Source organism: Nomascus leucogenys, chromosome 6, assembly GCF_006542625.1.
Source record: "Nomascus leucogenys isolate Asia chromosome 6, Asia_NLE_v1, whole genome shotgun sequence".
In the NCBI taxonomy this organism is placed as follows: domain Eukaryota; kingdom Metazoa; phylum Chordata; class Mammalia; order Primates; family Hylobatidae; genus Nomascus; species Nomascus leucogenys.
In genome coordinates, this window is record NC_044386.1 from 29,764,750 (window position 1) to 29,792,538 (window position 27,789).

A 27,789-nucleotide genomic window follows, 5' to 3' on the forward strand; every position below is an offset into this window, starting at 1 on the left:
CACCAGCCTCAGCCTCCCAAAGTGCTGGGATTACAGGCATGAGGCACTGTGTCCGGCTAGATTATTCTTAAAATAAATAAATAAATAAATGATAAGTTTGTCCGGCTGGTGAAGACAGGGAATGGGGGTAGGGAGTGTAGTTTGAAGAGGAAGGTAGGATCCAGGCATGCATTTTGTTTTGAGATAGGCTAGACCAGGGCACATTGAACGGGCGGGGTCTGTAGAGACCAAAGGACTCGGAAACAGAACATAATAGAAAGCAAAAGGCTCCTGAGGGATAACAGAGGGGGGGTTGGGAGGGTGGAGGGCATAGGTACAGGGCCTGGGTGTGGGAAGAAGGAGGCCGAGACTTCCCCTGGAACAGGTAGGACTGCGGGAGAATGGTGGGCCACGCGCCATGCAGCCTGGACTGGTGCAGAAAGAGGAGCCGGAGCTACAGCCTCCTTTGACAGTGCTGGGTTAGATCCGCAGTGCTTGGAAGGAGTTTCTTTCCTATCTTCTTTATTAATAAAACTGCCCTTTTATCTATTTTTTATTGGTTTTTATTTTGGGAGACAGGGTTTTGCTTTGTCTCCCAGGCTGGAGTGCAATGGTGCAATCTCTGTGCACTGCAGCCTCGATCTCCCGGACTTAAGCAGTCCTCCCACCTCACAGTTCCCAGAGTAGCTGGGACTACAGGCCTGCACCACCACACCCAGCTAGTTCTGTTTTTGTTTTTGTAGCGATGGGGTCCCGCTATGTTGCCTAGGCTGGTCTCGAACTCCTGGCCTTAGTCAATCCTCCCACCTTGGCCTCTCAAAGTGCTGGAATTATAGGCATGAGCCATCATGCCCGGCCCAAACTGCCCTTTTTATCTCTGGTGATGGCTCTATCCACAAATATTAAAGATGATTTTTTATAATAATATAACAAATCTCGAACCTAATGGTTTAAATTCACCCTCCTGAATTAGCTTTTTCGGCATGTATTTACTGAGTGAAAATTAGACAGCAGGGCTACCACGCCTGGGCAATCACTTCTGTGTCCTACAGTAGGTCCCTAGTTAAAATGAATATTTGGCCAGCAGCCAAAATGGAAAGAGAGGCCTCAAAGAAACTTGCAGCTGCGGGACAACTTCCCTCTCCCCAGCCTGTTCTTTCTGAGAGCCACGAATACCTTCAACCACCTGATTTAAGCAGAGGAGCACCCAAAAATGCGAGCCGTTGGGGCCTAACCACAGAACTACATCTCTGAACGGAGCAGCCATGGCTGTCGCGCTGGCATTCACGCGTCTAAGCTGCTCTTTGTCTTGACAATTTGGCTCCTTTCTGCTTGAGTCAGTCCAGAATAAGTTCTCCTTGTGCCTAGAACACACTGAGCCCTTATTCCCTGGCATGTGCTATGTTATTACGAAGAAAACCAGCAAGTTTTGAATCTCCTCGCACAGTAGAACTATGCATCAAACTGGTTATGCAAAAGGCAGGGAATGGTATGTGTTACGTTACATTTTTCTTACCACCTACTATAAACAGAGGCTGTTTAATTTTTTGGCTTTTCACTCATTTTTTAAAAAAAATCACGAAACATTTCTTTCCTGAATAGTGCTCTGTAGTGTGAACGATCTGGGGGTGGTGTTGCACATGTAAGAATGTTACTGTGCTTCAAAGGCTTGGCAGGACTTGAACTGAGATGAATGTAGAGGTGCTTTGTATATTCAAGGCATTGTGCAGAGTTTTGTTTTTTTTTTTAATTTTATAAAAACTCCAACTCCACATTAAGGATTGAATCACATAATCATCTAGTTAGTTTTGCCATTTCCTATGAAGCAAGGGGCAGTGTGGGTCAAATCTTCAAGAGTTCTGGAAAATCAGCCCCATACCTAGAAGCCCCAAGACAGGATGAAACTCGATTCCCTCATAGAAATAGGAAGGGCATTTTAGACTGGCCCCCAGGCTTTGGGAATCTAAGAATGATGCCCCTTCATAAAGGGGAGGCACAGGCAGCCCACAAGCAGGACTGGGGAGAAATCAGGCAGTTTCTGTTGAGGTAGGAGGGAGCTGAAAGCATTAGTGAGGAATGGGCTTGAGACAAGACTGTCACAATTCCCTGCACATGCCCTTTGAGAAGCCGTGGAAAAATGCACTAGAGGCTGGGTGTGGGGGCTCACGCCTGTGATCCTAGCACTTTGGGAGGTTGAGGAGGGGGGGTATTGCTTGACCTCAGGAGATCAAGACCAGCCTGGGCAACATGGTGAAACTCCGTCTCTACCAAAAATACTAAAATGAGCCAGGCGTGCTGGTGCGCGCCTGTAGTCCCAGTTTATTCAGGAGGCCAAGGTAGGAGGATCGCTGGAGCCTGGGAAGTTGAGGCTGCAGTGAGCCCTGACTGTACCACTGCAATCCAGCCTGGGTGCCAGAGCAAGACCCTGTCTCAAAAAAAATAAAATAAAATAAAATAAAACAAAATAAATAAATTAAATAAATAAATAAACAAATAAATGCATTAGAACTCCACCTCAATTCAGAGCAATTTCCATGAGACAATGCAGACTAAAAAAAGCAAGATAAAGAGATGTGGTATAAACAATACCCCTGCCCAATCTCAAATTCATATGTTTAATTTGAACCACATGAAAATGTCATTTTTGTAGTAAAGAGTGGTCAAATGTTGGCAGTGTCGTACTGGTTCAAAATGGTTAAATGTTGGGAATCATATATATATATATCATCTATATATCATGATATATATATAAAATATATATATATTTATAGAAAAGCTTACTGTGTGTGAACCTACAGATTATATATATGATATATAGATATATAAGACATATGATATATAGATATATATTACATATATATGAGATATATACATACATATATATTACATATTGAGATATATATATACAAACATATATATACACACATACATATATATACACATACATATATATACATACATATATATACACATACATATATATATACACACACATACATATATATATATATATATATTTTTTTTTTGGAGTCTCGCTGTGTTGCCCAGGCTGGAGTGCAGTGGTGCAATCTTGGCTCACTGCAACCTCTGCCTCCCAGGTTCAAGGGAGTCTCCTGCCTCAGCCTCCCGAGTAGCTGTGACTACAGGAAGGCATACACCACCACGCCTGGCTAATTTTTTTTTTTTTTTTTGAGGCAGAGTCTCACTCTGTCACCCAGGCTGGAGTGCAGTGGCACCATATTGACTCACTGCAACCTCCGTCTCCTGGGTTCAAGCAATTCTCCTGCTTCAGCCTCCAGAGTAGCTGGGATTACAGGTACCCACCACCACACCCGGCTAATTTTTTTATATTTTTAGTAGAGATGGGGTTTCACCATGTTGGCCAGGCTGGTCTCAAACTCCTGACCTCAGGTTATCCACTCCTCCCCCAGCCTCCCAAGGTGCTGGGATTACAGGCAACAGCCACTGCATGCGGCCCCTAATTTTTTTTTTTTTTTTTTTGAGACCAAGTCTCACTCTGTCGCCCAGGCTGGAGTGCAGTGGTGCGATCTTGGCTCACTGCAAGCTCCGCCTCCCAGGTTCACGCCATTCTCCTGCCTCAGCCTCCCGAGTAGCTGGGACTACAGGTGCCTGCCACCACACCTGGCTAATTTTTTTGTATTTTTTAGTAGAGACAGGGTTTCACCGGATTAGCCAGGATGGTCTCGATCTCCTGACCTCGGGATGCGCCCGCCTAGGCCTCCCGAAGTGCTGGGATTACAGGCGTGAGCCACAGCGTCCAGCCTGTATTTTTTAGTAGAGGTGGGGTTTTGCCATGTTGGCCAGGTTGGTCTCAAACTGCCAACCTCAAGTGATCCACCTACCTTGGCCTCCCAAAGTGCTGGGATTACAGGCATAAGCCACTGTAATCTCTTTTAAAATAAACAGGTAAGAAACTGTAGCTGCCTCAGAGAAGAAGAGGGAGACTATTACTTAGAATTTGTGGAAACCAAAAATTATCAGCCCCACATTTAAAAATTCTGCCTTGACTAAAAAAAACGATAGCCTGTTGACCCTTTTTAAAGGGTCTCGCTTTAAAAAGACAAGACCCTGAACTAGCCATGATACTATTTTTTTTTTTTTTTTGAGATGGAATCTCACTCTCGTTGCCCAGGCTGGAGTGCAGTGGCACGATCTTAGCTCACTGCAACCTCCACCTCCCAGATTCAAGCGATTCTCTTGTCTCAGCCTCCTGAGTGGCTAGGATTATAGGTACCCACCACCATGCCCGGCTAATTTTTGTATTTTTTGTGGATACAGGGTTTCACCATGTTGGCCAGGTTGGTTTCGAACTCCTGTCCTCAGGTGATGTGCCTGCCTCAGCCTCCCAAAGTGCTGGGATTACGGGTGTGAGCCACCACACCTGGCTGTTTTCTTATTTTGATGTACCACCCCCTTGGATGAGCAGCTAAATATCTGGGCATTACCTCATGTTGCAGAGGCCTGGCCCCTGGGTGGGGGATTGTTACACAGTGTGCTTGGCTAGGCTAGACCAAGCCAGCCAGGTGCCTGTCTTGGAGGCTTTGTCAGAGATGCTGTCCCCAAACTTGCTGTGGCAGGAAGGCTGTCCATCTCCCAGCGGACCCTATGGACTGCAGTAGGCGGTCCCTTGCCCACATCTCTTGCAGTCCCTGCACACACCAACAGATTCCCAGGAGCAACCCGCCCTGGACTAGTGGGGAGAGGAGTTGTTGTCAGTACCCCAACTTCCTTACTCTCCTGTGGGACTATTCCAAACATGCTCCACATGGTCACTCGTTCATTACTGTATTCGTGATTCTTTGTTTTCCCTGTCTCTGTTCCCCATCATTTCACAGTGGTACCTGGGAACACTGCCCAGATAAACCACTTGCACCCAAATCCTCGATCCAGAGCCTGCTTCTGGGGGAATCCAAACTAAGACATATAGACCTCAGGCAAAGCGCTCCTAGGCAGCAGCCATGGTGGACAGAAGGCCACCGGCAGAATTCATATGTCCTGGGCTCCCGCACAGCTCTAAGGAATGAGCAAGGAGGCCCCCAGATATAACCATGAATATCCAGTAAATCAACTATAATGTAATTATGATAGAATTTCCAGTAAATCTGTAGGATGTCATAGATTGACCTAAGTCAACTTGGCCATTCGGCAATAGTGATGTCCTTCTGGTGTCAGTAGCTTCTGGCAGTTAGAGGCAGACAGGGCTATAGCTCCCTGCTTCCATCACCACCACCTCCCCAGCAGTGGTGTTTTACAGTGACAGCGGGCACCTTGGACTTTTGTTAACAGCCCAAAATTTCCGCCTTTTTGCTGTAGGCCTGAGTGGTTGCTGCCAAAATGGGCAAATTCATGAAACCTGGGAAGGTGGTGCTTGTCCTGGCTGGACGCTACTCTGGACGCAAACCCGTCATTGTGAAGAGCAATGATGATGGCACCTCAGATCGCCCCCTTCAGCCATGCTCTAGTGGCTGGAATTGACCGCTATCCCCTCAAAGTGACAGCTGCCATGGGCAAGAAGAAGATCGCCAAGAGGTCAAAGATCAAGTCTTTTGTGAAAATTTATAACTACAATTACCTAATGGCCACAAGGTACTCTGTGGATATCCCCTTAGACAAAACTGTCATCAATAAGAATGTCTTCAGAGACCCTGCTCTTAAATGCAAGGCCCGACAAGAGGCCAAGGTCAAGTTTGAAGAGAGATATAAGACAGGCAAGAACAAGTGGTTCTTCTAGAGGCTGCGGTTTTAGATGCTTTGTTTTGGTCATTAAAAATTCAAAAGAAAAAAAATAGTCATATTTCCTGTTCTTAGGCTTTGTGGAAGATTCCCACTGTCTGTCCTCAGGCCTCCACATGATACCTTGCATGAAAGTTTTACTCTTACATTAGATACAGGCTGGGCATGGTGGCTCACACCTGTAATCCTAGCACTTTGGAAGGCTGAGGCAGGTGGATCACTTGAGCTCAGGAGTTAGAGACCAGCCTGGGCAATATGGCAAAACCCTGTCTCTACTAAAAATACAAAAATTAGCCGGGCACAGTAGCACGCACCTGTACTCCCAGCTACTAGGGAGGCTGAGGTGGGAGGATCACTTGAGCCCGGGGGACGGAGGTTGCAGTGAGCCATGACTGTGCCACTGCGCTCCAGCCTGGGTGACAGAGTAAGATCCTTTTTCAAAACAAAAACAAAAAGATGCAATGAGACAGCAGGACCAGCTAACCCTGCAGTCCATCTGGTGATGTGGAGGGTTTTTAGGCCTTGTTCTCGGCTCCGATGTCTTTATACTGCTGGGCCTGATGGATTTGTATATCCTGTAGGTGTGAGAGTGAGGCCTCTTTGATATTTCTAGCCAACCACATACCTCAAGTACCCACTCATTGCACCTTTGAAAGATGATTTTTAACATTCCATGTGCTGCTCAAACAAACCTTCTGGGATAGATTTTGAAAACATTTGAAGTGCTTATGTAGCCACCTTTGGAACCTGGGTTCCTGTTTAGGATACTTCAAATGTTAATTGTTCCTGGGGTGGAGATTAAGTTTAAACACACACAGACTCACACACATCCCTCTGTTTACATGATGTATGTAAATGACCACACACATAGACAATAATAGCTCCATGTATTGAATATTTACATTGTAATAGACACTTAACCTTAACCCTCCAACTCCCCAGTAAGGTGGGTTCCGGGCATGGTGCCATTTTACTGATGAGGAAAGGGAGATGGAGGGATGTTATCCTACAGTTTGTAAGCTGCAAAGCAGGGGTTCAGACTCAGGCAGTCTGGCTTCAGAGAGTCAGAACCAGGCATGGTGGCTCATACCTTCAAACCCACCACTCCTGGAGGACAAGGCAGGAGGATCACTCAAGCTCAGAAGTTCAAGACCCGCCTGGGCAACATAGTGAGACTCCATTTCTACAAAATGCAGGTCAAGGCTGTAGTGAGCTGTGGTCACGTCAGTGCACACCAGCCTTGGCAACAGAATGAGATCCTGTCTCAAAAAAAAAATTTTTTTTTTGGCTGGGTGTGGTGGCTCACGCCTGTATCCCAGCACTTTGGGAGGCTGAAGTGGGCGGATCACAAGGTCAGGAGATGGAGACCATCCTGGCTAACACGGTGAAACCCCGTCTCTTCTAAAAATACACACACACACAAAAAATTAGCCGGGCGTGGTGGTGGGCACCTGTAATCCCAGCTACTTGGGAGGCTGAGGCAGGAGAATGGCGTGAACCCAGGAGGCGGAGCTTGCCGTGAGCCGAGATCGCACCACTGCACTCCAGCCTGGGCGACAGAGGGAGACTCTGTCTCAAAAAAAAAAAAAAAAAAAAAGTTTTTTTAATTAAAAAATAGAAAGATTTGGCCAGGCGCGATGGCCCATGCCTGTATTCCCAGCTCTTTGGGAGGCCAAGGCAGGTGGATCACTTGAGGTCAGAAGTTCAAGACCAGCCTGATCAAGGCAAATCCCCGTCTCTACTTAAAATACACACCAAAAATTAGCCAGGTGTGGTGGTGTGTGCCTATAATCCCAGTTACTCGGGAGGCTGAGGCGGGAGAATTGCTTGAACCTGGGAGGCGGAGGTTGCAGTGCCAAGATCGTGCCACTGCACTCCAGCCTGGGCGACAGAGCAAGACTCCGTCTCAAAAAAAAAAAAAAAAAAAGATATACAAGGCTACCATCTACCATCACTCCAGAACATTCCCTTGTGCCCCTTCCCAGTCCACCCCTGCCCCACCTCCACCAATCTCTACTGTTTCCCCCCACCCCACTCCACCCCCATCAGCTGGGGAGAGAGGAGAGGTCTTTTCCATCCTCTCCTGGAGGCTACTGCAGTAGCGTTCCAAGCAGAGTCCTCAGGGTCAGTCCAGGGATGAAATGCCATCCGTCTGCATTCTTTTCCTTCCCAGGAATGGCATGCACTTGTGCCCTTTCAGTGCTGGGGATGAGTAAGCACGACATTCATTGGGCCCCAAACTTCTGCGAAGACAATTTGAAAAGCCCTCCATTCAGGATTTCATAAAAACATTCAGGGCCAGACAGCCCTTTATGAAACTGGCTAGCAAAATGAAAGTTTTTAAAAAACAAGTCCAAAAAGCTTACTGTGTGTGAACCTACAGATTATATATTGAAAAAAGCTTACTGTGCATATTTTCATATGATGACACACTTCATATCCTTTAATTGCTAAGGGCAGACAGTGTAATAGGGGATTTAAAAAGAAAAGAACCTGGGTCTGAACCACAAAACAGGCTGAGATGTCTGTTTTTAGACATAAAACCACACAGATTACTTTTCAATATGTGATATTTAAAACACTGATTTTGCACTAACTACCCACAGCTAGCCTGATTATCAACAAACTCAAGTTTAGGCACTTGGACACATCCCTGGTTACACTGAAACCCATGGAACAAACAGGGTCTTGCCTCTCCCACCCTCATACTAGTACTTTTCAGGGTGTTGTGTGTGTGTGTGGAAGGTGGACCCAATAAGGCCATGCATCTCTATAGCTCTTGTCTCTGCAGCAGGGCAGGGGCTTCCTGTGTGCTCAGCCCCAAATTATCCTGCCCCAGGGACGCATTTATAAATAATCTAGAGCCACAGTGGGACACAAGCCCAGCACACAACCACAGGAAGGGCTCAGAAAACAGGCTTGCTTGCTTCATTTATTTATTTATTTAGAGATGCAGTCTCGCTCTATTTATTTATTTATTTATTTAGGGATGGAGTCTCACTCTGTTGCCCAAGCTCGAGTGCAGTGGTGTGATCTCTGCTCACTGCAAACTCCGCCTCCTGGGTTCATGCCATTCTCTTGCCTCAGCCTCCCAAGTAGCTGGTACTACAGGTGCCCACCACCATGCCTGGCTAATTTTTTTGTATTTTTAGTAGAGACAGGGTTTCACCATGTTAGCCAGAATGGTCTCGATCTCCTGACCTAGTGATTGGCCTCCCAAAGTGCTGGATTACAGGTGTGAGCCACCGCGCCTGGCCAGAGAACAGGCTATAGACAGGCCCCCTCTGCCTCCAACTCCCTTAATGATAGGGGATATGAAGGCACAGGGGCTAGTTCCCAACAGGAGCCAGCCCCCCACCCTGTTTCACACTGGATGGAGAACGTTCCACTCTTTACTCCCCAAGTCCCTCCATGCCCTCACCTGGACATCAAGGAACAAGCAAAATCAAGAATGAGAGACAGCTAAGTCCACCAAAAGTACAAGAGCTAAACAAATGTGGAAAATAAGACGAGAAGCTGCTAAACTCTATGGTCACAACTACTACTTGGGAATTTAATACAAACACCAAAGAAGCAAAACATCTGAAAAGCACGTGGCATCCATGAGAGCTTATTAAATTCCAGGGATGTCTCAGAGCTAGCTTTCTGGACATAGTAGTGTGCTGGCCAGATAGGAAAGGGGGATGGGGACAAGCAGCAGAGTGGGAAGTCTCCTCTGTAGGTAGGAAAGGTCAAAGAAATATGAACCTTGTTTCTCAGAACATACAAAGTGCTATGTCTCAATCTAGTTAAGTATTAAACAAAACGAATTAGAAACAAATCCTGCTCTCATAAGCCATCTCACCCTGTGCTCGCTCACTTAACCTCTCTGGAAGCAAAAACAAAGCCTTTTTCTATCTTTCATGGTTTAAATGTACTCAGATCTCTTCCAGCAATTTTTATTCCAGAGTAACAGAATTCTAATTTTACGGATCCCCACAAAAAGCAGAGAGGTAATAATATTTGATTTCAGGGTTAAAAACTCTTTTCTTTTAATCACCCTATCCCCACCCTGTTTTTTCTTCAGCATTTTATCATCACCTAGGATTTTTTTTTTTTTTTTTTTTTTTTCAGACGGAGCCCTCCTCTGTTGCCCAGGCTGGAGTGCCGTGGTGCGATCTTGGCTCACTGCAACCTCCGCCTCTCAGGTTCAAGCGATTCTCCTGCCTCATCCTCCCGAGTAGCTGGGATCACAGGCATGTGCCACCACACCCAGCTAATTTTGTATTTTTTAGTAGAGACAGGGTTTCACCACGTTGCCAGGCTGGTCTTGAACTCCCGACACTTCAGGTGATCTGCCTGCTTTGGCCTCCCAAAGTGCTGGGATTACAGGCGTGAGCCACAGTGCCAGCTAGATTTTTTTACTATTTTTACTTTAGATTCAGAGGGTACATGTGCAGGTTTATTACATGGGTATATTGTGCGATACTGAAGTTTGGGCTTCAATTGAACCCATCACTCTAATGGTGAACACAGTACCCAACAGGTAGTTTTTCAACCCTTCCCCGACTCCCTCCCCATTTTGAGTCCCCTGTGTCTGTTGTTCTCATCTCTATGTCCAATACCCAATGTGTAGCTCCCACTTATGAGAACATTCAGTATTTGGTCTTCTGTTTCTGCATTAATTCACTTAAGATAATGGACTCTAGCTACATCCATGTTGCCGCAAAGGACATGATTCCATTCTTTGTTATAGCTGTGTAGTATCCCATGGTGTATATGTACATATTTTCCTGATCCAATCCATCATTGATGGGCACCTGGGTTGATTCCATGTCTTTGCTATTGTGAATAGTGCTGTGATATACATGTAACTGCAAATCGCCTGAGATTTTAAATATTTGTTTGGTTATTGGTTCCCACCACCAAACCTCCCTGTGCCCCACAAGAACGCAAACTGCACTCTTCCCTGCTGTCCCCACTGGCCTGGCCAAGTATCCAGTACATGCTCAGTATTTCCCGAAAAAATGAAAGGGATTACTCCATGTGTTATACCAACCACACCAAGTACAGTATTGTTTGTAAATTGTGCTTTAATTTCTGCAATCAGATATGATGCAGTGAGATACAAGTATAAACTTTCGTTGTGCATCCAGAAAATAAAAAGCACAAGTATACAGGTTTAGCTCAACGGCTTATTCCCTTATAAAGAAAAAAAAGCTTTGAATTAAAGCTAGTTTATCTTCAGTGTAAAAACTTGGAGGTATAAACAAACTCAAGATATTATATACAGTAAATTAATTTACATTTCCAAACTTGCACAGTACAGCATTTTAAACAAAGTAAATGGTCTCATTTCAGCTTTCACTGTTAAGCATAATCCACATCCCAATCTCGGATAAAAATTTCACAATATATAAATCCATTGAGAATTCTGTACACAAATACAAGTTATAGAAATCTGATTTCAAATATAAATACAAAAATTGTCATGACCTTACACGTTACAACAGCTTATTTTTCTATTGTAATTTTAAAAAAATCATAGAAAAATATTTCAATGCACATTCAACTGCTATGACAAAGGCCATGACCTTGTGCCTTTAAACCATACTTTGTAGAGTGTAAAGCATCACACCGGGCATTTTTGGAATGAAAATTACGAAGCCTGAAGAGGCAACTGTATAAATATTCACGTTATAATGTGGTAACAAAAATAGCTCCATAGCATATTTGGGAGGCAATGGGGCAGAGAAGGAAGTGGAGGTTAGTGCTAATTTAAGAAGGCCTATAAAATGTATGTGAAGGTAGCTAAGGAACTAGTTAGTGTATTTTAAAATCCCTATTGCAAGCCTAACACTGACCTTGCTAGTAACTCTTAAGGCAATCAAGACAGAACATGTGTTTGGCCCCCAGATGCACGAATCCTGCCCTCCCCTCAACCTTTATTCATCTTAACAGACCAACCTGGCTCCTGCATTAATATGGAGTGGGGAGAACAGCAAAACAATTCACCGTATGTACAAAAGACAATTCAGTGCAAACCTAGAAACTTCTCTTAGTCAATAGTTTCCAATTTTCTTTTTTTGAGACTAGGTCTTGCTCCATCACCCAGGCTGGAGTGCAGTGGCACGATCTTAGCTCACTGCAACCTCCACCTCCCAGGCTCACGGGATCCTCCCACCTCAGCCTCCCGAGTAGCTGGGACTACAGGCATGCACCACCACACCCGGCTAATTTTTGTATTTTTAGTAGAGGGGGTTTTGCCATGTTGCCCGGGCTGGTCTCGAACTCCTGGGCTCAAGCAATTCGCCCACCTGAGCCTCCCAAAGTGCTGGGATTACTGGCATGAGCCACCACACCCAGCCTAAAATTTTCTTATTGCCCTTGAGCAACTGAAAGTTTTTCCAAACATGTAACATTCAAATTGGGATCCATACTGAAGAGCAAACATATGTAAAAGGCAAACATTCAATTTAAAACATTCTAATGAGTTTTGTTTTTTTCCTCTTTTATGAGATTTGACAGGGTTCCACTGAGAACAAAAAAAACTGCTCCTTACAAAGTATACTTTCCTGCATTAAAAAAAATATATATATATGAGATATATATATATATATATCTCATTTAGACAGCAGATCCAAGGTGACCAGGCATAGTCAAGTTTCTTCTATGGCTTTTAAAATCACTGAGGTATCATATGATAATCATCACTTCTGATATTTATGTTTAAGCTGCTTTCCTATGAAAGCCACATTCAAAAGTGACCCAATCCCATCAGTCCATAAAGTAAAAGAATGTGAGGAACTCGGCTCAGGGGTTGCGGCAGAAAACTGCAATCACAAGTGCTCCAAAGCCTCAGCAGGCAAGTAGAAAAAGGCGAAGCGATTTGTTCCAAACAAGGGGAGACTCCAGAGGAACGGAAGCTCCTCAGGAAGGATCTCAGGCAAAGAAACAGATCCCCACAGTGTAACCAAGAGGTTTGGCAGTGAGACACTGGGACTACACACACCACGGCAGGGAGTGCAGAGGGACAGCGGCGAGTGGTGTGGAGCAGGCGGAGGAAGACCTGGGGCTGGCAGCACAGAAAAGAGGATGGTGGCTGGCTAGCCCCCACCCACAGGCAAAGTGACACGGTCTGTGAAGAAGGGAGGGTGGTCTGAAGCATCAGGATGGATGACACCAGTGGAACTTCCCAGGTGTTTTACAGGCAAGGGGGCGTAGAAAGAAAAAAATGTGATGGTTTAAGTAAATGCCACACATCTTAATACCTCTATCTGAATCTTCAACTTGCCATACAAATACATAAAGCTGAACTTGCTTCTATAATTCAGATGGGTTACACAGAAACTTACTATTCCCAATGACTGGATAAATTATCTTGGCACAAAGAGGATCTGAAGAAAGTATCAAGTCCGAGAATATCTTACTGAAGCCCTTTCTGGTAGTAAACTGGCCATTGTGGGCTCTGTATAATACTTAGGCATCAGAAAACGGCCACAACCCTATTACGGGTCAAGTAATAATTCCTTCCAATTAATAATACTACGGATGTGGTTTTAATTGCATAGTCTTCTAGAATCATGAAAAATAATGAGAGCCACCTCTTTTCCCAAAGGCCCAGGTTTATTCCAACGGAGTGCTGGGCTAAGGACCCGGCCAGCATTAGCTGTAGCGTGACATGAATCCAGGGATCAGCTGTCCCAATCTCCCACATTCCTCTTTCACAATCACTCAACAAACAGGTCACACATCCCCTAGGTCCACGAACTCATCTTCTCGTTTGGCCAAATCGTCTTCATCTCCCAAAGCTTTCCAGCCACTGGTGGGTAAGATGGGCTTAGAGGAATGTCGCTGGAGCAGAGCGAAAGGAAACAAAGATGAGAGGCGGGCAGAGTTCCTCAGCAGGCAGGGGCTCTCGGCCTGGGGGGCCTGCTGGCTGTGGTGTCTCTCGTCGATCTTCTCTTGTAAACTCTGGACTTCCTCCATCATTTCCAAGAGTTTCCTCATAGTGGCCACTTGGCCACCACCTAGGATTTGGGCTTCTGGAATCCAACGCAGGTAGCGCTGGGCCCAGACTTTGATTTCGGGCCCCTCGATATGCGGTAACAACAAACCATGGTAGTCCATGGGCTTGCTATGCCAGCTGTCATAGAACTCTCGAAAGTTGTCTTGGAGCTCATCAGAAGAATTAATAAGTTTGCTAATTCTCTTGCCCAGAAGGTTTTTAATTAAATGATCTGTTTCTTCCCTGAAAAATCCTCTTTTGGGAGATGACTTAGATTGTGTAAGTGGCAAAGAAAGTTGTCGTTGATGCTTTGAGAGAAAACACAAATAAAAATTGCTGGTTAACATAACAAGCACAGTTAACAGCTGTTACCATAAAAAAAAAAAGAGCATAACCCTGCTTTAACAAGTTCCAAGAGACATCAGCGTTGCCATGTGAATGCACACTCATTAACACACTGTGACATCCAGAGGTGGGGTATTCCTGTGTATTCCCATGGTGCACACTGTGCCAGAAACAAATGGGAAAGCAGGTGCACGTGGCAGCTGTGCAGAAAGGCATGCTGGGACACAGAGAAAGGAGCTTTTGGTGCCCTCCTCCTCTGTCACAGGGGCACCACAGGACACAAAGTACTTCTGAAAAAGCTGTTTAAGTTAAGATAGTTTAATGATTTAGGGGAACTTGTGGGTCAGGCCTATTCATGTTCTAAAGAGAAAAAGATGTTTCTTCTTTGAGAACTTTAAGGCTGTTAACCACTACAATATTCTGAACGACTGCAAGGAGGCACTGCTAACTACCAGAAGATACTATCGCATGGGTGAAATAGCAGCTTAGCAGGCATCCAGTGGGAGTTTAAGCCTAAGTCATAAAGATTCTTTTAGATAAAGAAAACAGGCAAGTGAGAGCAAAGAAACGTGATGAGCCAGCTAAGCTGACAAGACCTGTCTGGCAACCTGCATGGAGTAGAAAATGGGAGAGCATTTTCATATTTCCCTCCTTGGTCATTCTCTCTGTGGCCAGAGCAGAGTATTATATTTGGGGGTGCACTGTGAAAGGGTTGTGAGGCTGGGCGCAGTAGCTCATGCCTGTAATCCTAACACTTTGGGAGACCGAGGCGGGCAGACCACCTGAGGCCAGGAGTTCAAGACCAACCTCAACCTGGCCAAAATGGCAAAACCCCATCTCTACCAAAAATACAAAAAATTAGCAGGGTGTGGTGGTGGGCACCTGAGGCTGAGGGAGGAGAATTGCTTGAACCCAGGAGGCAGAGGCTGCAGTGAGCCGAGATCACGCCATTGCACTCCAGCCTGGGCAATGACAGCGAAACTTCGGCTCACAAAAAAAAAAAAAAAAAAAAAAAAAGGGTTGTAAAAGATGGATGTGGTCAGAAGGTCATGAGGGTTCCCCAGTGCCCAAAGCAGAAGTAAAAACATGTGGGGAAAAGCTGTTTGTCCAGCTCTTTTGCTACTGTTCATTTGAAGTAAGAAAAGATAACAACTTAATTTTCAGGCTCACTCTAAAACTCTCTAACATATTTCCATCAGTGGTTCTTCCTTGTAAAAAGATATTCTTTATTGTAAAGAAAATTATTTCCTTATTATGAAATACAGAATAACAATAAAAATATTAAAAAGAAAGCAAAACCATCCACAAGACCACAACTCGGAGGTGACCAGGATTTGACTTTCCATCCAGGGTCAGGAAAGATGAAGGCCAGGATTCAGTGGCCTCTCTTTTTCTCCGTCGTGAAGATGTGCCAGGCAGGGCAGGGACTACACTGAACCACCACCCAGTGCTTCCTGCCTGCTCGGTTCTGTGCTCAGTACTCACATTCACTGAGCACCTCATTCTCAAAGTCGCTATTATTGCCCCACTTTACAAGCAAGGAAACTAAGGCACAGAAGTAAGCAATCTGCCAAAGGCACTCCTGCTCGGTGCCAAAGGTGGTTCAAATAGTCTGGCTCCAGAGCCTGGGCTCTCTATTGAGCTCCCCTTGGTCCTGGAAGCCCCCTTCTCTCTATCTCCTAAGCGAAGGGAGCACTCAAGACCAGCTGACATGCCAGCAGCTCTGCAGGCCAAAGCCTAGCCCGAGCCTGCGGCTGACACCGAGGCTGCACACTGGAACGGGTCCCCCCGCCCCCGTGTGGCATTCGCACGGCAGCACCACATGCTGCTCAGCCCCTGCTTCCTCAGAGTCTCTGCAGAACTTCCCCCAGGCCACCAGGCCACTCAACACGTTGTCCCACCTGATATCTGGTCTTCTTACCCAAAGGCTTCAAGGTTTCTTGTCGCCCCCGTCCTAACTGTGATTTAGCTAGTGCAACCTGAAATTCTCCACCCCTTCAGCTCAGTCCTTTCCCACCTGCCAACTCCTGGAGCTTAGGCTGTCTGTCCCTATCTCCCAAGGAAAAGAGATGATTAGAAAAGCTAAGTCTGAGGAGAGAAATGAAATCCATTATTGGAAGGGGGAGCCTTAGGTTCCCCCCTGTAAAACAAGGGACGTTGTCCTCGCTGTCTCTGAGGTCCCCTGCCACTCCGGCACAGGGCAGTTTCTGTGGTGCCAATCCAGCGCTCATGAGAATGTGCATGCAGCCACCAGGGGGCGCAACATGCTGAAGAAAAACCAATTTCTGGCCAAGCTGTTCTGGGGCTCAGGGCAATTCTGGTCAAACTGGCAGGAGAGGCTCAGCCAGAAAGGGGAAACTCCACCCTGGGCCTGCGGCCCCTAAAAGGGCAGAGTGGCTGTTCTGAGTCGTTCAGCAGCCAACATCGTCTCTGCTGGCCGTGGCTCACCCAGGTCCCCAGTCCTCTTTAGAATGGAACCAACTCTAACACCAGAAAGGGCCAGGCTTTCTGAAGCCCTCCAGATCAGGCAGGATAAGGATGGCATGAAGAAGGCAGTGACACGCATTGACTTAGACTTACCATCACTGCTCTCTCCTTTGTGGACTCTGTGGGGGAGAAATTCTGGGCCTGGAGACAGAGCTAGGAAATGTCAGTTAAATAATTCATCAGTTAGGGAACTTAGGGATTATCAACTAAAATGAGTTTCTGACATTTGTGGTTCATAGCATAGGTCAGCAAACTGGCCACCCCTCAGGCCAAATCTGGCCTGGTGCCTGTTCTCATAAACACTGGAACACAGCTATGCCTACTTGTTCACCTACTAAGGCTCCTTTTTTTTTTTTTAAGTAAAGGAATAAAGAATGGCTACTCCATGGGCAGAGCAGACTAAGGCTTCTTTTGTACTACAATGGTAGAGGTGTAGTTGTGACAGAGACTTTGCAGCCCTTGACAGTTTTGCAACCTGTGGTTTACAGGCACAGCTCATTAAGAAAAGTCTTACTATTTATTATAATAAATGAACTGGTATCGGCCAAGTAAAACCCACACAATCAATGTTCCTTTTACTCTACTAACACACACACACAGGCAGGACAAGACACAATTCCATGGAGTATGACCAGGGCGGCAGCATCCACAGTGACATTTGGCAAATGGGCCTGTTGCACCAGGGCAAAGGTGATTTGCTGAAAGAAAAGGATTCTAATGGCCCTTGACAATTTGACCATCACAAGTCTCAACTCTGCAGACAGCTTCGAGGGGTAGAAAATGCTGGCAGACAGAATCCATAAGTACCTTTTATCATTACATGCACGGGGTCTGGGCAGCTGAAGGGGGTTTAGACATGTGGACATCTTACTTTGAAGCGCATTCCTTTCCGTTGGCCTTTGTCCAGTTTTGGCTTTTCCACATAAAGAGGGTTTTTGAGCAACATCTGGGCTTTGGGTTCAAACTGCACCGACCAATCCCACACGGTGAGCAGATTCAGAGGCTTGCTTTGTGTATCCTGGCCTTCTCTACCCTGCCAAAACAAGCACAGGTCATGCTGTCTTCCAGGGAGGGCTGAGGAAGGCAAACACATACTTCTGGACACAGGCACCAGGAAGCATGGTCCTGCCGTGCCCTAAGAATGAATAATTGTGGGCACTTAAGGCTGAGGCTACCTGTGGTTATTCACTACAAGCTTTTGGTGGGGGAGGAGGGCAAGAACAAGGACACCTCCTTTCCAGCAGTCTATGTGCCAGCCGCTGTGCTGGGTGCTTCCACAGCCTCGCGAGGTAACTGTTGTTTTTCCAATTTTACATTTGAGGAAACCAAGGCTCAGAAAACTGAACTGCCCAAGGTCACGAAGCTGGTGAGTCACAAGGCTGAGCTCTGAAAGCAGGGCTGTTGCTCCTACTTCACTGGGGGATTTGGTAATCCTCCCAGCTCAAGCAAAGCCTGCAGCCCTCAGGAGGCTGCTCAGAAGCACTGAGATTATCTAATTGGGGGCACAGTCCAGGAAGGGCCAAAAGGGTTAAGATGGAAGGAGAAGGCTAGCTTCCCTGCTCTGCTGGTTCCCATTCTCTTCACAGAGGAGTTCCAGGCATCAGGCAAAATGGGAGGACATCTGGTCTGACTGTCTTTCAAACGGACAGCTTTGAATTTTGCTTAATTCCCCAGCTTCAACACTTGCTTCCAGTTCCAATATTTACCATGTGACCATGGGTGAGTTACTTATCCTTTTTTTGCCTCAGCTTCCTCCAGGATAATAAAAATGCATACGCCATAGGGTGCTGTAAGGAGTAAATATTAATACCTAAGAAGCTCTTAGACCAATGCTTGGTATATAGTTAGTGTTCAATATCTTTTTTAAAATACGGAACGTCTCATGAGTTTGCATGTCATCCTCTTGCAGGGGCCATGCTAATCTTCTCTGTATCATTCCAACTTTAGTTTAGTGTATGTGCTGCCAAGTGAGCACCATTTTTAGCAACAGTATTACTGCATCCTACTTGTGAGAAGAAGCCTCTTTAATACACAGGTTCCTAAGAGGGACTCTTACCATGTTAGTATCTTTTTGATGAGGTGAATTGAAGAAGAAGGTGCTAAAAATAGGTATGTACAGGCTATCTGACAAAACAGTCAGGTAAGTCTCTGTGAATTCAAATGCCGGGGGATGCTGGTGCACCAGCTGCCAGACACAATCTAGGAAAAGCAGGAACACAGGAACCTGCATGAAAACAAGATACGTTACTTGGTGGGCAGAGCCCAGAGCAAGCCATCCTGAGTTCAGGGGGCAGCCACCTCAACAGCTGTGGAATAAGCACTTCTGAGGACTTCATTCTCTGGGAAACACAGAATACTCCATTCCATCCCAAGTGAGAAATACGCTCAACTGAAATCACATGCTTGCGATTTACATGCCTATCTGTGTCAAAGACATTTCAAAGATGAAATATGTAAAAACCTCATTATGGATCAGTATTACAGATGAGCATCTGCAACTGATTCTGATAATAGAAAACACTAACTTAGAACCCCAATTAAGCAAAACATTAACTCCTCCAAAAAAATTCCATTCTTCCATTAGTAATACTGTATTACCAAAAAAATGTTACTTAATTGTGAGTGCTACTTTGAATTTTGTCAATAAAAAGTTATGGGGGGTGGGAGGGAACTTCCATTCCTCATCTGCCCACACACTAACTGACAGAGTTTGGTCTTGGAGACCAACTTGGAAGGAGAAGCCTCACTGTCCACCCCGCAGTGAGGGCCCAGAAGACAACGGGGATGGGAGACAAGGGAGAAGCAGTGACAGTGAGTTTCAAAATGTTTTCAAAATGTATCTTTACAAATCCACAAGCCTCATTTATTAGCTCCCGGGGTGAGCCCTTGATGAGCAGGGAGAGTAGTTTCTAGTGTGCTTTATCATTTAGAAAGCGCTTATCCTCCCTGATTCACCAGTGATCCTGCCAGGGGGCTAAGAGAAGCTATGTTAGTCTCTCCTTTACAGAGGAGGAAAGGGAAGATTGGAGATGCCTGGAGGCCGGTCCCCAGGGTCTCACACAGGGCTCATGTTTCTTTTCAATTTTCCTTCAAAACTCCAATATATCCATGTTGAGATGCTAAGAAACATTTGTACAGCAACTTTATTTCACACTTCATTTTATGCATAATATCATTAAATAGAGTGGAAAATATTTGAACTGCAATGTATAGGCAGGGCAATAGGCTCAAAAAATACGAGTGACTTCTCCAAGGGCTGGGTGAACAGCAGCAGATCAGGTTTCTTCTTAGACCTTAGACTCTTTCCCCATTAGACGTGGTGCCTGCCAGTCCTCCTTTTCTCAAGATATACAAAAACATATGGGTAGGCGCGGTGGCTCATGTGTGTATTTCCAGCACTTTGAGAGGCTGAGGCAGATGGATCACTTGAGCCTGGGAGTCTGAGAACAACCTGGGCAACATGGCAAAACCCATCTCTGCAAAAAATACAAAAATTAGCTAGGCATGGTAGTGTACGCCTATAGTCCCAGCTACTCAGGAGGCTGAGGCAGGAGGATTGCTTGAGCCCAGGGGGTTGAAACTGCAGTAAGCCATGACTGTGCAACTGTATTCCAGCCTGGGCAACAGAGAGAGACCATGTCTCAAAAACAAAACAAGGCCGGGCGCTGTGGCTCACGCCTGTAATCCCAGCACTTTGGGAGGCTGACGTGGGTGAATCACCTGAGGTCAAGAGTTCGATACCAGCCTGACCAACATGGTGAAACCCCGTCTCTACTAAAAATACAAAATTAGCCGGGAATGGAGGGGCATGCCTGTAATCTCAGCTGCTTAAGAGGCTGAGGCAGGAGAATCATTTGAACCTGGGAAGAGGAGGTTGCAGTGAGCCAAGATCATGCCATTGCACTCCAGCCTGGGCAACAAGAGCGAAACTCCTTCTCCAAAAAAAAAAGAAAAAAAAGAAAAAAACAACCATACTCATCTCCACAAAGTATCAGTTCTCTCTGCCTCCCATGTTATGTAAATGCCGTCAACCTTTCAAATTAGTTCCTTAAAGTCCCTTCCAGGACTGAAAGATGTGATTTCTATTCATCTCAATGGGACACAGATGAGTATAGGCCAGGCCTGAAAGAAACCATCTTGATCAGTGAGAGAGACCTGGATCACCCAAGGAATCTGCCAAGCCCTTACGATCAGGAGCCATGGCTCTGTGTGCCCACAGCATTCTGTGTTAAGCTGTTCTGCACCACAGACAGACATGCTGACTACCTGGAGTATGAAAAACCACAAGTCACACTGCTAGCATACGTCAGTGCTGCAGGTGAGTTGATTAAAGGAAGTTTGTGTGTTTTCATTTTTCCTTCCACCAATCATCAATAAGGCAGCCAAAGGAGTGTGTACAGCTGTCATCTAGACATGTACACCACAATTTGGGGGACTCATTTTCACCAAGTGACCTAAAATGCTAACTTGGAGGTCCAGGTCTGGGGCGATTAATCCAGACAGAAGCAGAAGAGGCTGTGGGGACAGTCCCACCCACGCTACCACTAAGGCCCTGGTAACAGATGGCATTAACATAACCCTGTGCTTTCTTTCTTTTTTTATTTTTATTTTTTTGAGACGGAGTCTCATTCTGTCACCCAGGCTGGAATGCAGTGGCACAATCTCGGCTCACTGCAACCTCTGCCTCCCGAGTTTAAGTGATTCTCCTGCCTCAGCCTCCCGAGTAGCTGGGACTACAGGTGTGTGCCACCATGCCCGGCTAATTTTTTGTATTTTTAGTAGAGACGGGGTTTCACCGTGTTAGCCAGGATGGTCTCGACCTCCTGACCTTGTGATCCACCTGCCTTGGCCTCCCAAAGTCCTGGGATTACAGGTGTGAGCCACCGTGCCTGGCCCCTGTGCTTTATTTCAAAAAGGTTTATGTGCAAGGAAAATTGACTCTGAATGGCCAGGTGCGGTGGCTCATGCCTGTAATCCCAGCACTTTGGGAGGCTGAGGCAGGTGGGTCACTTGAGGTCAGGAGTTCAAGACCAGCCTGGCCAACATGGCGAAACCCCATCTCTACTAAAAATACAAAAAATTAGCCAGGCATGGTGGCACACCTGTAATGCCAATTACTAGGGAGGCTGAGGCAGGAGATAAGCTTAAACCCAGAAGGCAGAGGCTGCAGTGAGCTGAGACTGCACCACTGCACTCTAGCCTGTGCAACAGAGCAAGACTCCGTCTCAAAAAAAAAAAAAAAAAAAATTGACTCTGAAAATCTGAAATCATTCAGTTCCAAAATCTAAAACTTTATTTTGAGATGGGGTCTCACTGTCACTCAGGCTGGAGTGCAGTGGCACAATCATGGCTCACTGCAGCTTTGACCTCCCGGGCTCAAGCAATCCTCTCATCTCACCTTCCCTAGTAGCTGGGACTGTAGTCAGGCATCACCATGCCCAGTTTATTTTATTTTATTTTTATTTTTGGTAGAGACGAGGTCTGTCTATGTTGCCCAGGCTGGTTTCAAACTCCTGTTCTCCCAAAGTGCTGGGATTACAGGTGCAAACCACCATGCCAGGCCTCCAATTTTTGGATTAAGGATGCTCAACCAGTAATGGAGTGCAAATATTCCAAAATCCAAAACAATTTGAAATCTGAAACACTTCTGGTCCCATGACTTTCAGATAAGGGATGTTCAACCTATATTTTCTGTAGAAAACCTGCACCCTGCATATCTATTTATTGCAAAGACTAATTTTGTAGAAAAGGTAGGAGTCTCCCTCACTGAGTTACTTTATATTTAAGTCTTATTAATAAATATTATTCCCACTATGAAATATGTATACACCCTTGGTGTACACAATTTAGAAAACTCTGAACATACTTGTTAATATCTCTTTCCTCTGGGAAAGGTTTCACTATTATTTAAAGTATCCAAAGTCATCACACAATGAAATGATCCTAGTTTTCTTAACAAACCTGTTCGGCTTACACTTTGCAAGCAGCAATCCTACATCTGATGACAGGTATTAAATAAGAGATTCAGTAGTTCTCCCCATGACGGAAACAGTCTGCAGTGAGGGAACTCACCTCCTCTTTGTCGTTCTGGCGGAGATGGTTGCAGCGATCCAAGAAACAGTGGCCACCCATGACCCACTCCTTTTGGATGAGGCTCTGGAAACCAATTCTGGTTCTGCAGTGGGGGTCCATCATCAGTTGCACCAGAGAGGAAATGAGACAGCAGAGGTCGGATGCATTCTCCTCTAGGAGAGGCCCAGCAGCAGTGCAAAGAGGAAGGAGGGCATAAAATGTTAAAAAGTTTCAGAATGCTCTCACTTGCACAGTTAAAAGTAGGATTCCCAACACCAAGGTTTACTATTAATGGTCATGTTCTTATTCCCTAAAGGCAAGAGCCAATAACAATGGGTTATGTTTTCAGACTGAGAGATGAACTGCTCTAGCATGTCTAGTACAGGTTCTGGCATACACTGGTACTAAATATGGATTTGCATACTGAATAAATAAATGCAGCATTACAAAGCTACTTTCAGCATGTGGGGGTCTAGGTGTGCCACACAGAGACAGCAGAATCACCCACATAATGATGACCTGCCAGGCTCCGCAGGCCAAGACTAAAGCTCTTCCCTCCTAGGGTGTGGAAGCCTCCGTCACTGAACTCCTGGGGTGTGGAAGCCTCCGTCACTAAACTCACTATTTCACGGCTCAGCTGCTTCTCAAACTCACCTCAGACATCCCTTCCTCTACTCCTAAGTCCTCCACTAACTCTACTTTGGAGAAAGTTTAATATTTCTTGACTGTAGCAAAATTATTTCTATTTTCAGCTCTAAGGCTCTGTCCTTTTCTGTTTGAGGGGCACAGAGGTGCCTGCTTCTCCTGCCTAGCCTAGGAGACAAACTCTCCTTGGTCTACTTCCACATGCCCACCTGCCATGCACTTTCCAAAACTCATCTGATGAAAAGTCCACTCACATACATGTTTAACATTCAAGACTTAGAGCAAAAGAACCACACATCTTTATCCGTGCATTTGTCTTAGAATTTTAAGATCCTAAAAGTCAGGGTCTACATCCCCATAAGTTTCTTTTTCACAAAAATAGGTGCAATTTGAGTCATTTTTTAAAAATGTCCATGAGGAGGATGGTGCTAGTATCATTGGCGTTAGAGAAACTTAAGAATGAATTGTAGGCCAGGCGTGGTGGCTCATGCCTGTAATCCCAGCACTTTGGGAGGCCGAGGCGGGTGGATCACGACGTCAGGAGTTCGAGACCAGTCTGACCAACATGGTGAAACCCCATCTCTACTAAAAATACAAAAATTAGCTGGGCGTGGTGGTGCATGCCTGTAATCCCAGTTACTCAGGAGGCTGAGGCAGAAGAATCGCTTGAACCAGGAAGGCAGAGGTTGCAGTGAGCCGAGATCGCGCCACTGCACTCCAGCCTGAACAACAAAGGGAGACTCCGTCTTAAAAAAAAAAAAAAAAGAATGAATTGTAACTAGGGAGGTGCTCATATTGTGATAACTCTTTCATCTTGACCCCTATAATCACAGAGCACTATGGGTCCAAGCTTACACTTCTCCCTCCAGGAAATAAGCCTCAACTATGGGATGACATGGGTTACAGAGACACAGATTTTTATTTTTGTCTTCTAGTGCTATCAGTTTTCAAAACAAGTTTTTTTTGGAGACAGTCTCACTGTCACCCAGGCTGGAGTGCAGTGGCACAATCTCGGCTCACTGCAACCTCTGCCCCCCAGATTAAAGCAATTCTTGTGCCTCAGCCTCCCGAGTAGCCAGGACTACAGGCACACAGCACCACGCCCGACTAATTTTTGTATTATTAGTAGAGACAGGGTTTCGTCACGTTGGCCAGGCTGGTCTCCAACTCCTGGCCCCAAGTGATCTGCCTGCCTTGGCCTTCCAAAATTCTGGGATTACAGGCGTAAGCCACCGTGTCCAGCCACAAGTTTCATTTTTTTTTTTTTTTTTTTTTTTGAAGTATCCTCTGCCCACGGGTGCAGGCTCATCTCGCTCCTGCAGCCCGCCCCCCCCATCCCTGCCCCCTCCGAGCTGGACTACAGGCCCGCCCACCCGCTAATTTTTTTTTTAGTAGAGACGGTTTCACCATGTCTCATTCTGACCTGATCCCCCCCCCCCAAGCGACACTACCCCCCCCCCACAGTTCATTTTAAGGAACTCTTTCTTCTTGATCTGAAGGGTGTTAATGATACTCCTGTGGGTAATGGAATGAGGGACTAAAAGAGATTTCAGAGGTGAGACAATTCAGTAGTCCATCCAGGAGTGAAGGATGTCTCAGTTCCATCAGTCAAAGATTCAAATTTCACTTTATGCAACTCTGTGATTAATGTGTTCTGGCCCTGAGTCCTTCCGTTTCTTAGACCTGCAATCTTTATCCCTCCTCTTCATTAGTTGCTCAGTACTCAAATAATGCTCTGTTCTGTCACGGCTGGTTAGGTCTTTTTCAATAGCACACTTAAGGCAACTCTCTCATTAGGTTGCAAACTTCTAGAAGGTGGAACAGAGCCCTGCACATGGCAGGGGCTCAATAAATGTATTCAAATCTAAGTCGGTCAGCCAATATGATGGACAGAAGCCACAGAAAGATACATTTTCCCGGCTGCCCTTAAAACCTAGGGCCAACAGTTACAGAGAGTTTCAGAGAATTATAAAAGCTTAGGGGTATAAAGCTTGAGACAATCTACTTAATTTATAGTGTGGGGCTATACGAAACATAATATTTCTAAACAGCAGGTAATGTTTTAGCTCATATGTAACTAGCTACAGCACCAATCTTCCTTGCATGGTGGTTCACACTTGCTTTCGCACATTCTGAATGTTTGCATCATGTACAGCAAGTTAAGCCCACTGAGGAAAAGGAACTCACAGGCCACCAAGTTTCTATGGTAACTGAATAAAGTTGTCAACCACAAAGATATAAAAATAACAACCAAGTCATCCATGGATCTCTTTATATAAGAAGGATTCTAAAAAGATTTTAACTTTAACCAAACTCAGTTAATATAAAATAAAATCCCAAACATTAAGAAATGTGAGCTTTGGTAAAGATACCAACAATTCCTTCATGGATTGTGAATAGGTCTGCCAAGTGCAAAGTGAAAGAATTTTGTTTTAAACTCTAACACTGAAATCCAAGGCAAAGGATTCCAAGGTTAGGGTGAAAGGAATAGGAAGGATTTCTACACTAACTCACTCCTTTTGTTTCCAAATACATAAAGCTACATATACAAAAATTGAATCTCAAGTGAAGGAAAATGGAAATCATCCTTTGTGCTTCCTATATATTACCTAAAAGAAGAACATTCATGTTTTGTGCTTCCATACATTCTGTAATCTCTATTGCTTTTTTCAGGCAACGTCTAAACAGGAAAGAAACAAGAAAAAGGGGCATTAGTTCATGAGCTTGGTAATATAAACATTACGTAGTTTAGAGATAGTCCGACTTGGTCTTCAGTCTTTTTGTCTTATTTTTTTTTTCCATGCTAAAATCCTTTAGAAAAGAAACTAACTTCCATTTACATTATTTAGATATTGGGATCTATTCCTTCCCATTAGAAACTGAAAAACTTCAGAAGGGAATCCTCAAATTCATGTGAAAATGCTCCTAGGTAATTTCTAAACTAGACATTCTCATTAAAAACTCATGCCTGGGTCTGCTGGTGAGCAAGATTCACAAAAATGCATACTTGGGGGAATGTGAGACATGTCCAGATTGCTTTACTTAAGGTGACCTGCTGAATGTATCAGAATGGCTAAAAACTCCAATATGCTCAGAAATCTTTTTTGTCTCTCTCTACACGTTATTCCCTTTGCGACTATTGCTGCTATCCCCAGCTTTGACTTGTATAACTGGGGGCCTTCACATATGCTGTCTTTGGCTTGCAGAGGTGTCCTCTCCTACCCCCCAGCCACCTTCCCTTCCCACACCCTGACTCTTCATCTGGCCAGAGATGCTCACCCTTCTCTGCCCACCCCGCACAAAGAAGAGTTCTTTGCTTCCATAACATTTATCCCTGTCTGCCATTATATATTCAAATTATGAGACATGTAGCAGGATGTCTGAAGCACAGTTCAGTGTCTGGAGGGCCAAGGCTCCTTTCCACAGTACTCACTTCAGAATGGAGGGAGAATGTGTGTGAGGTAGTAGGAAGCATTGCTCTCCCTCCTGAAATGTGGCCTAGCATTAGAGCTACTCTCTCATCCTGATCATCATTTCTGTTTTGCACCTTTCTCTGCCATATCCTCTATTTAATGGCAACAGAGAAGAGCTATTCAACATAGAAAGTAGGAAAGGCAATGTAACTGTTCTCTGGAACTCTCAACCTAACTCCCAAACCAAAAATAACTGACATTAATCATGGTTTTTAAAAACACAGATAATATATGCATAAGACACAAGATTTAAAAAGGTATTCAGTGAAAAGTCAATATCACTCCTGTTCTCACCCTCAATTTCCTCCCTGGAGGCCAGCACTGCTGCCTCAATAATAATTCTGGGTTGTCACACTCTTTCTGTGTTTTTTCAATGCCTTTTCTGTAGAGTACATCTCCTTGTAAGCAGGTGGCATGTTCATAAATTCCTATCAAATGTGCACAGAAATAAGTAGCAAATATAAAACCTAGCCGTAGAACATGTGATCTAAGAATATTTAACTGTCAAATATCAAACAGTTAAATTATTTGTCAGTTTGATCTACTACCCTGAGTTAGACAATTATAAAATTCATGAGTAAAACAATGGTTTGAAATACCTGATTATGTCAAGCCAGCTGCTACTTTCCAACAGAGAAAACCATTTTATATCTGTGTCCCAAAATTCAGTACTGTTATCTGAAAAAAGAAAAAGGAGTAAAGACGTCAGGTCATTGTTCACTGACATACTTGCCACAAAAATCCTGTGCTCCTCAACTGTGTCATTCAGATTAACAGTCCTGACTCAAACTGCAGAATCCAGGCACAGGACTCTATTTTGAGTAAGGGTCATTTCAAAACTTCAGCTGAAATGGTTTCTGAGCTGTAGGCCCCTAGAAAATTGTGGTGGCCAAAAAGAGATCTTTATTGCTGAAATAAGAAATTCCTACAATACATACACAAAGCCATGGTTCATCCTGTAAATCGACAGAGAGTAACATGCTTTAGGCAGAAATAGTTGACATCCAGGCTGCTAATTCTAGAAGTGGAAAATGCAACTGGATCCAT

At 45.0% G+C, this 27,789-nt stretch overlaps 1 protein-coding gene, 1 non-coding gene and 1 pseudogene across 3 annotated transcripts in view; 1 reads left to right on the top strand and 2 right to left on the bottom strand.

Moving 5' to 3' along the window:
• The first annotated feature begins 1,391 nt into the window (after window positions 1-1,391).
• On the top strand, window positions 1,392-5,746 carry LOC100579773 (annotated as a pseudogene).
• Window positions 5,747-10,787: 5,041 nt separating this feature from the next.
• MTMR12 (myotubularin related protein 12) overlaps window positions 10,788-27,789 on the bottom strand; it is an 87,571-nt gene continuing 70,569 nt past the window's right edge. The window contains exons 11-17 of one of the 2 annotated variants that reach the window (XM_030813950.1): window positions 27,342-27,420; window positions 25,879-25,949; window positions 22,625-22,797; window positions 18,609-18,776; window positions 17,424-17,585; window positions 16,646-16,705; window positions 10,788-14,028 (exon numbers count right to left, since the gene is read on the bottom strand). In XM_030813950.1, the coding sequence (XP_030669810.1) occupies window positions 13,459-14,028; window positions 16,646-16,705; window positions 17,424-17,585; window positions 18,609-18,776; window positions 22,625-22,797; window positions 25,879-25,949; window positions 27,342-27,420 (1,283 nt within the window). In that variant the 3' untranslated portion in view covers window positions 10,788-13,458. The remainder of the gene's footprint in view (window positions 14,029-16,645; window positions 16,706-17,423; window positions 17,586-18,608; window positions 18,777-22,624; window positions 22,798-25,878; window positions 25,950-27,341; window positions 27,421-27,789) is intronic. The other variant, XM_030813951.1, reaches the window with a different exon arrangement.
• On the bottom strand, window positions 18,417-18,527 carry LOC115835593. The gene has a single exon (XR_004030634.1). It is a non-coding gene; the product is annotated as a U6 spliceosomal RNA (small nuclear RNA).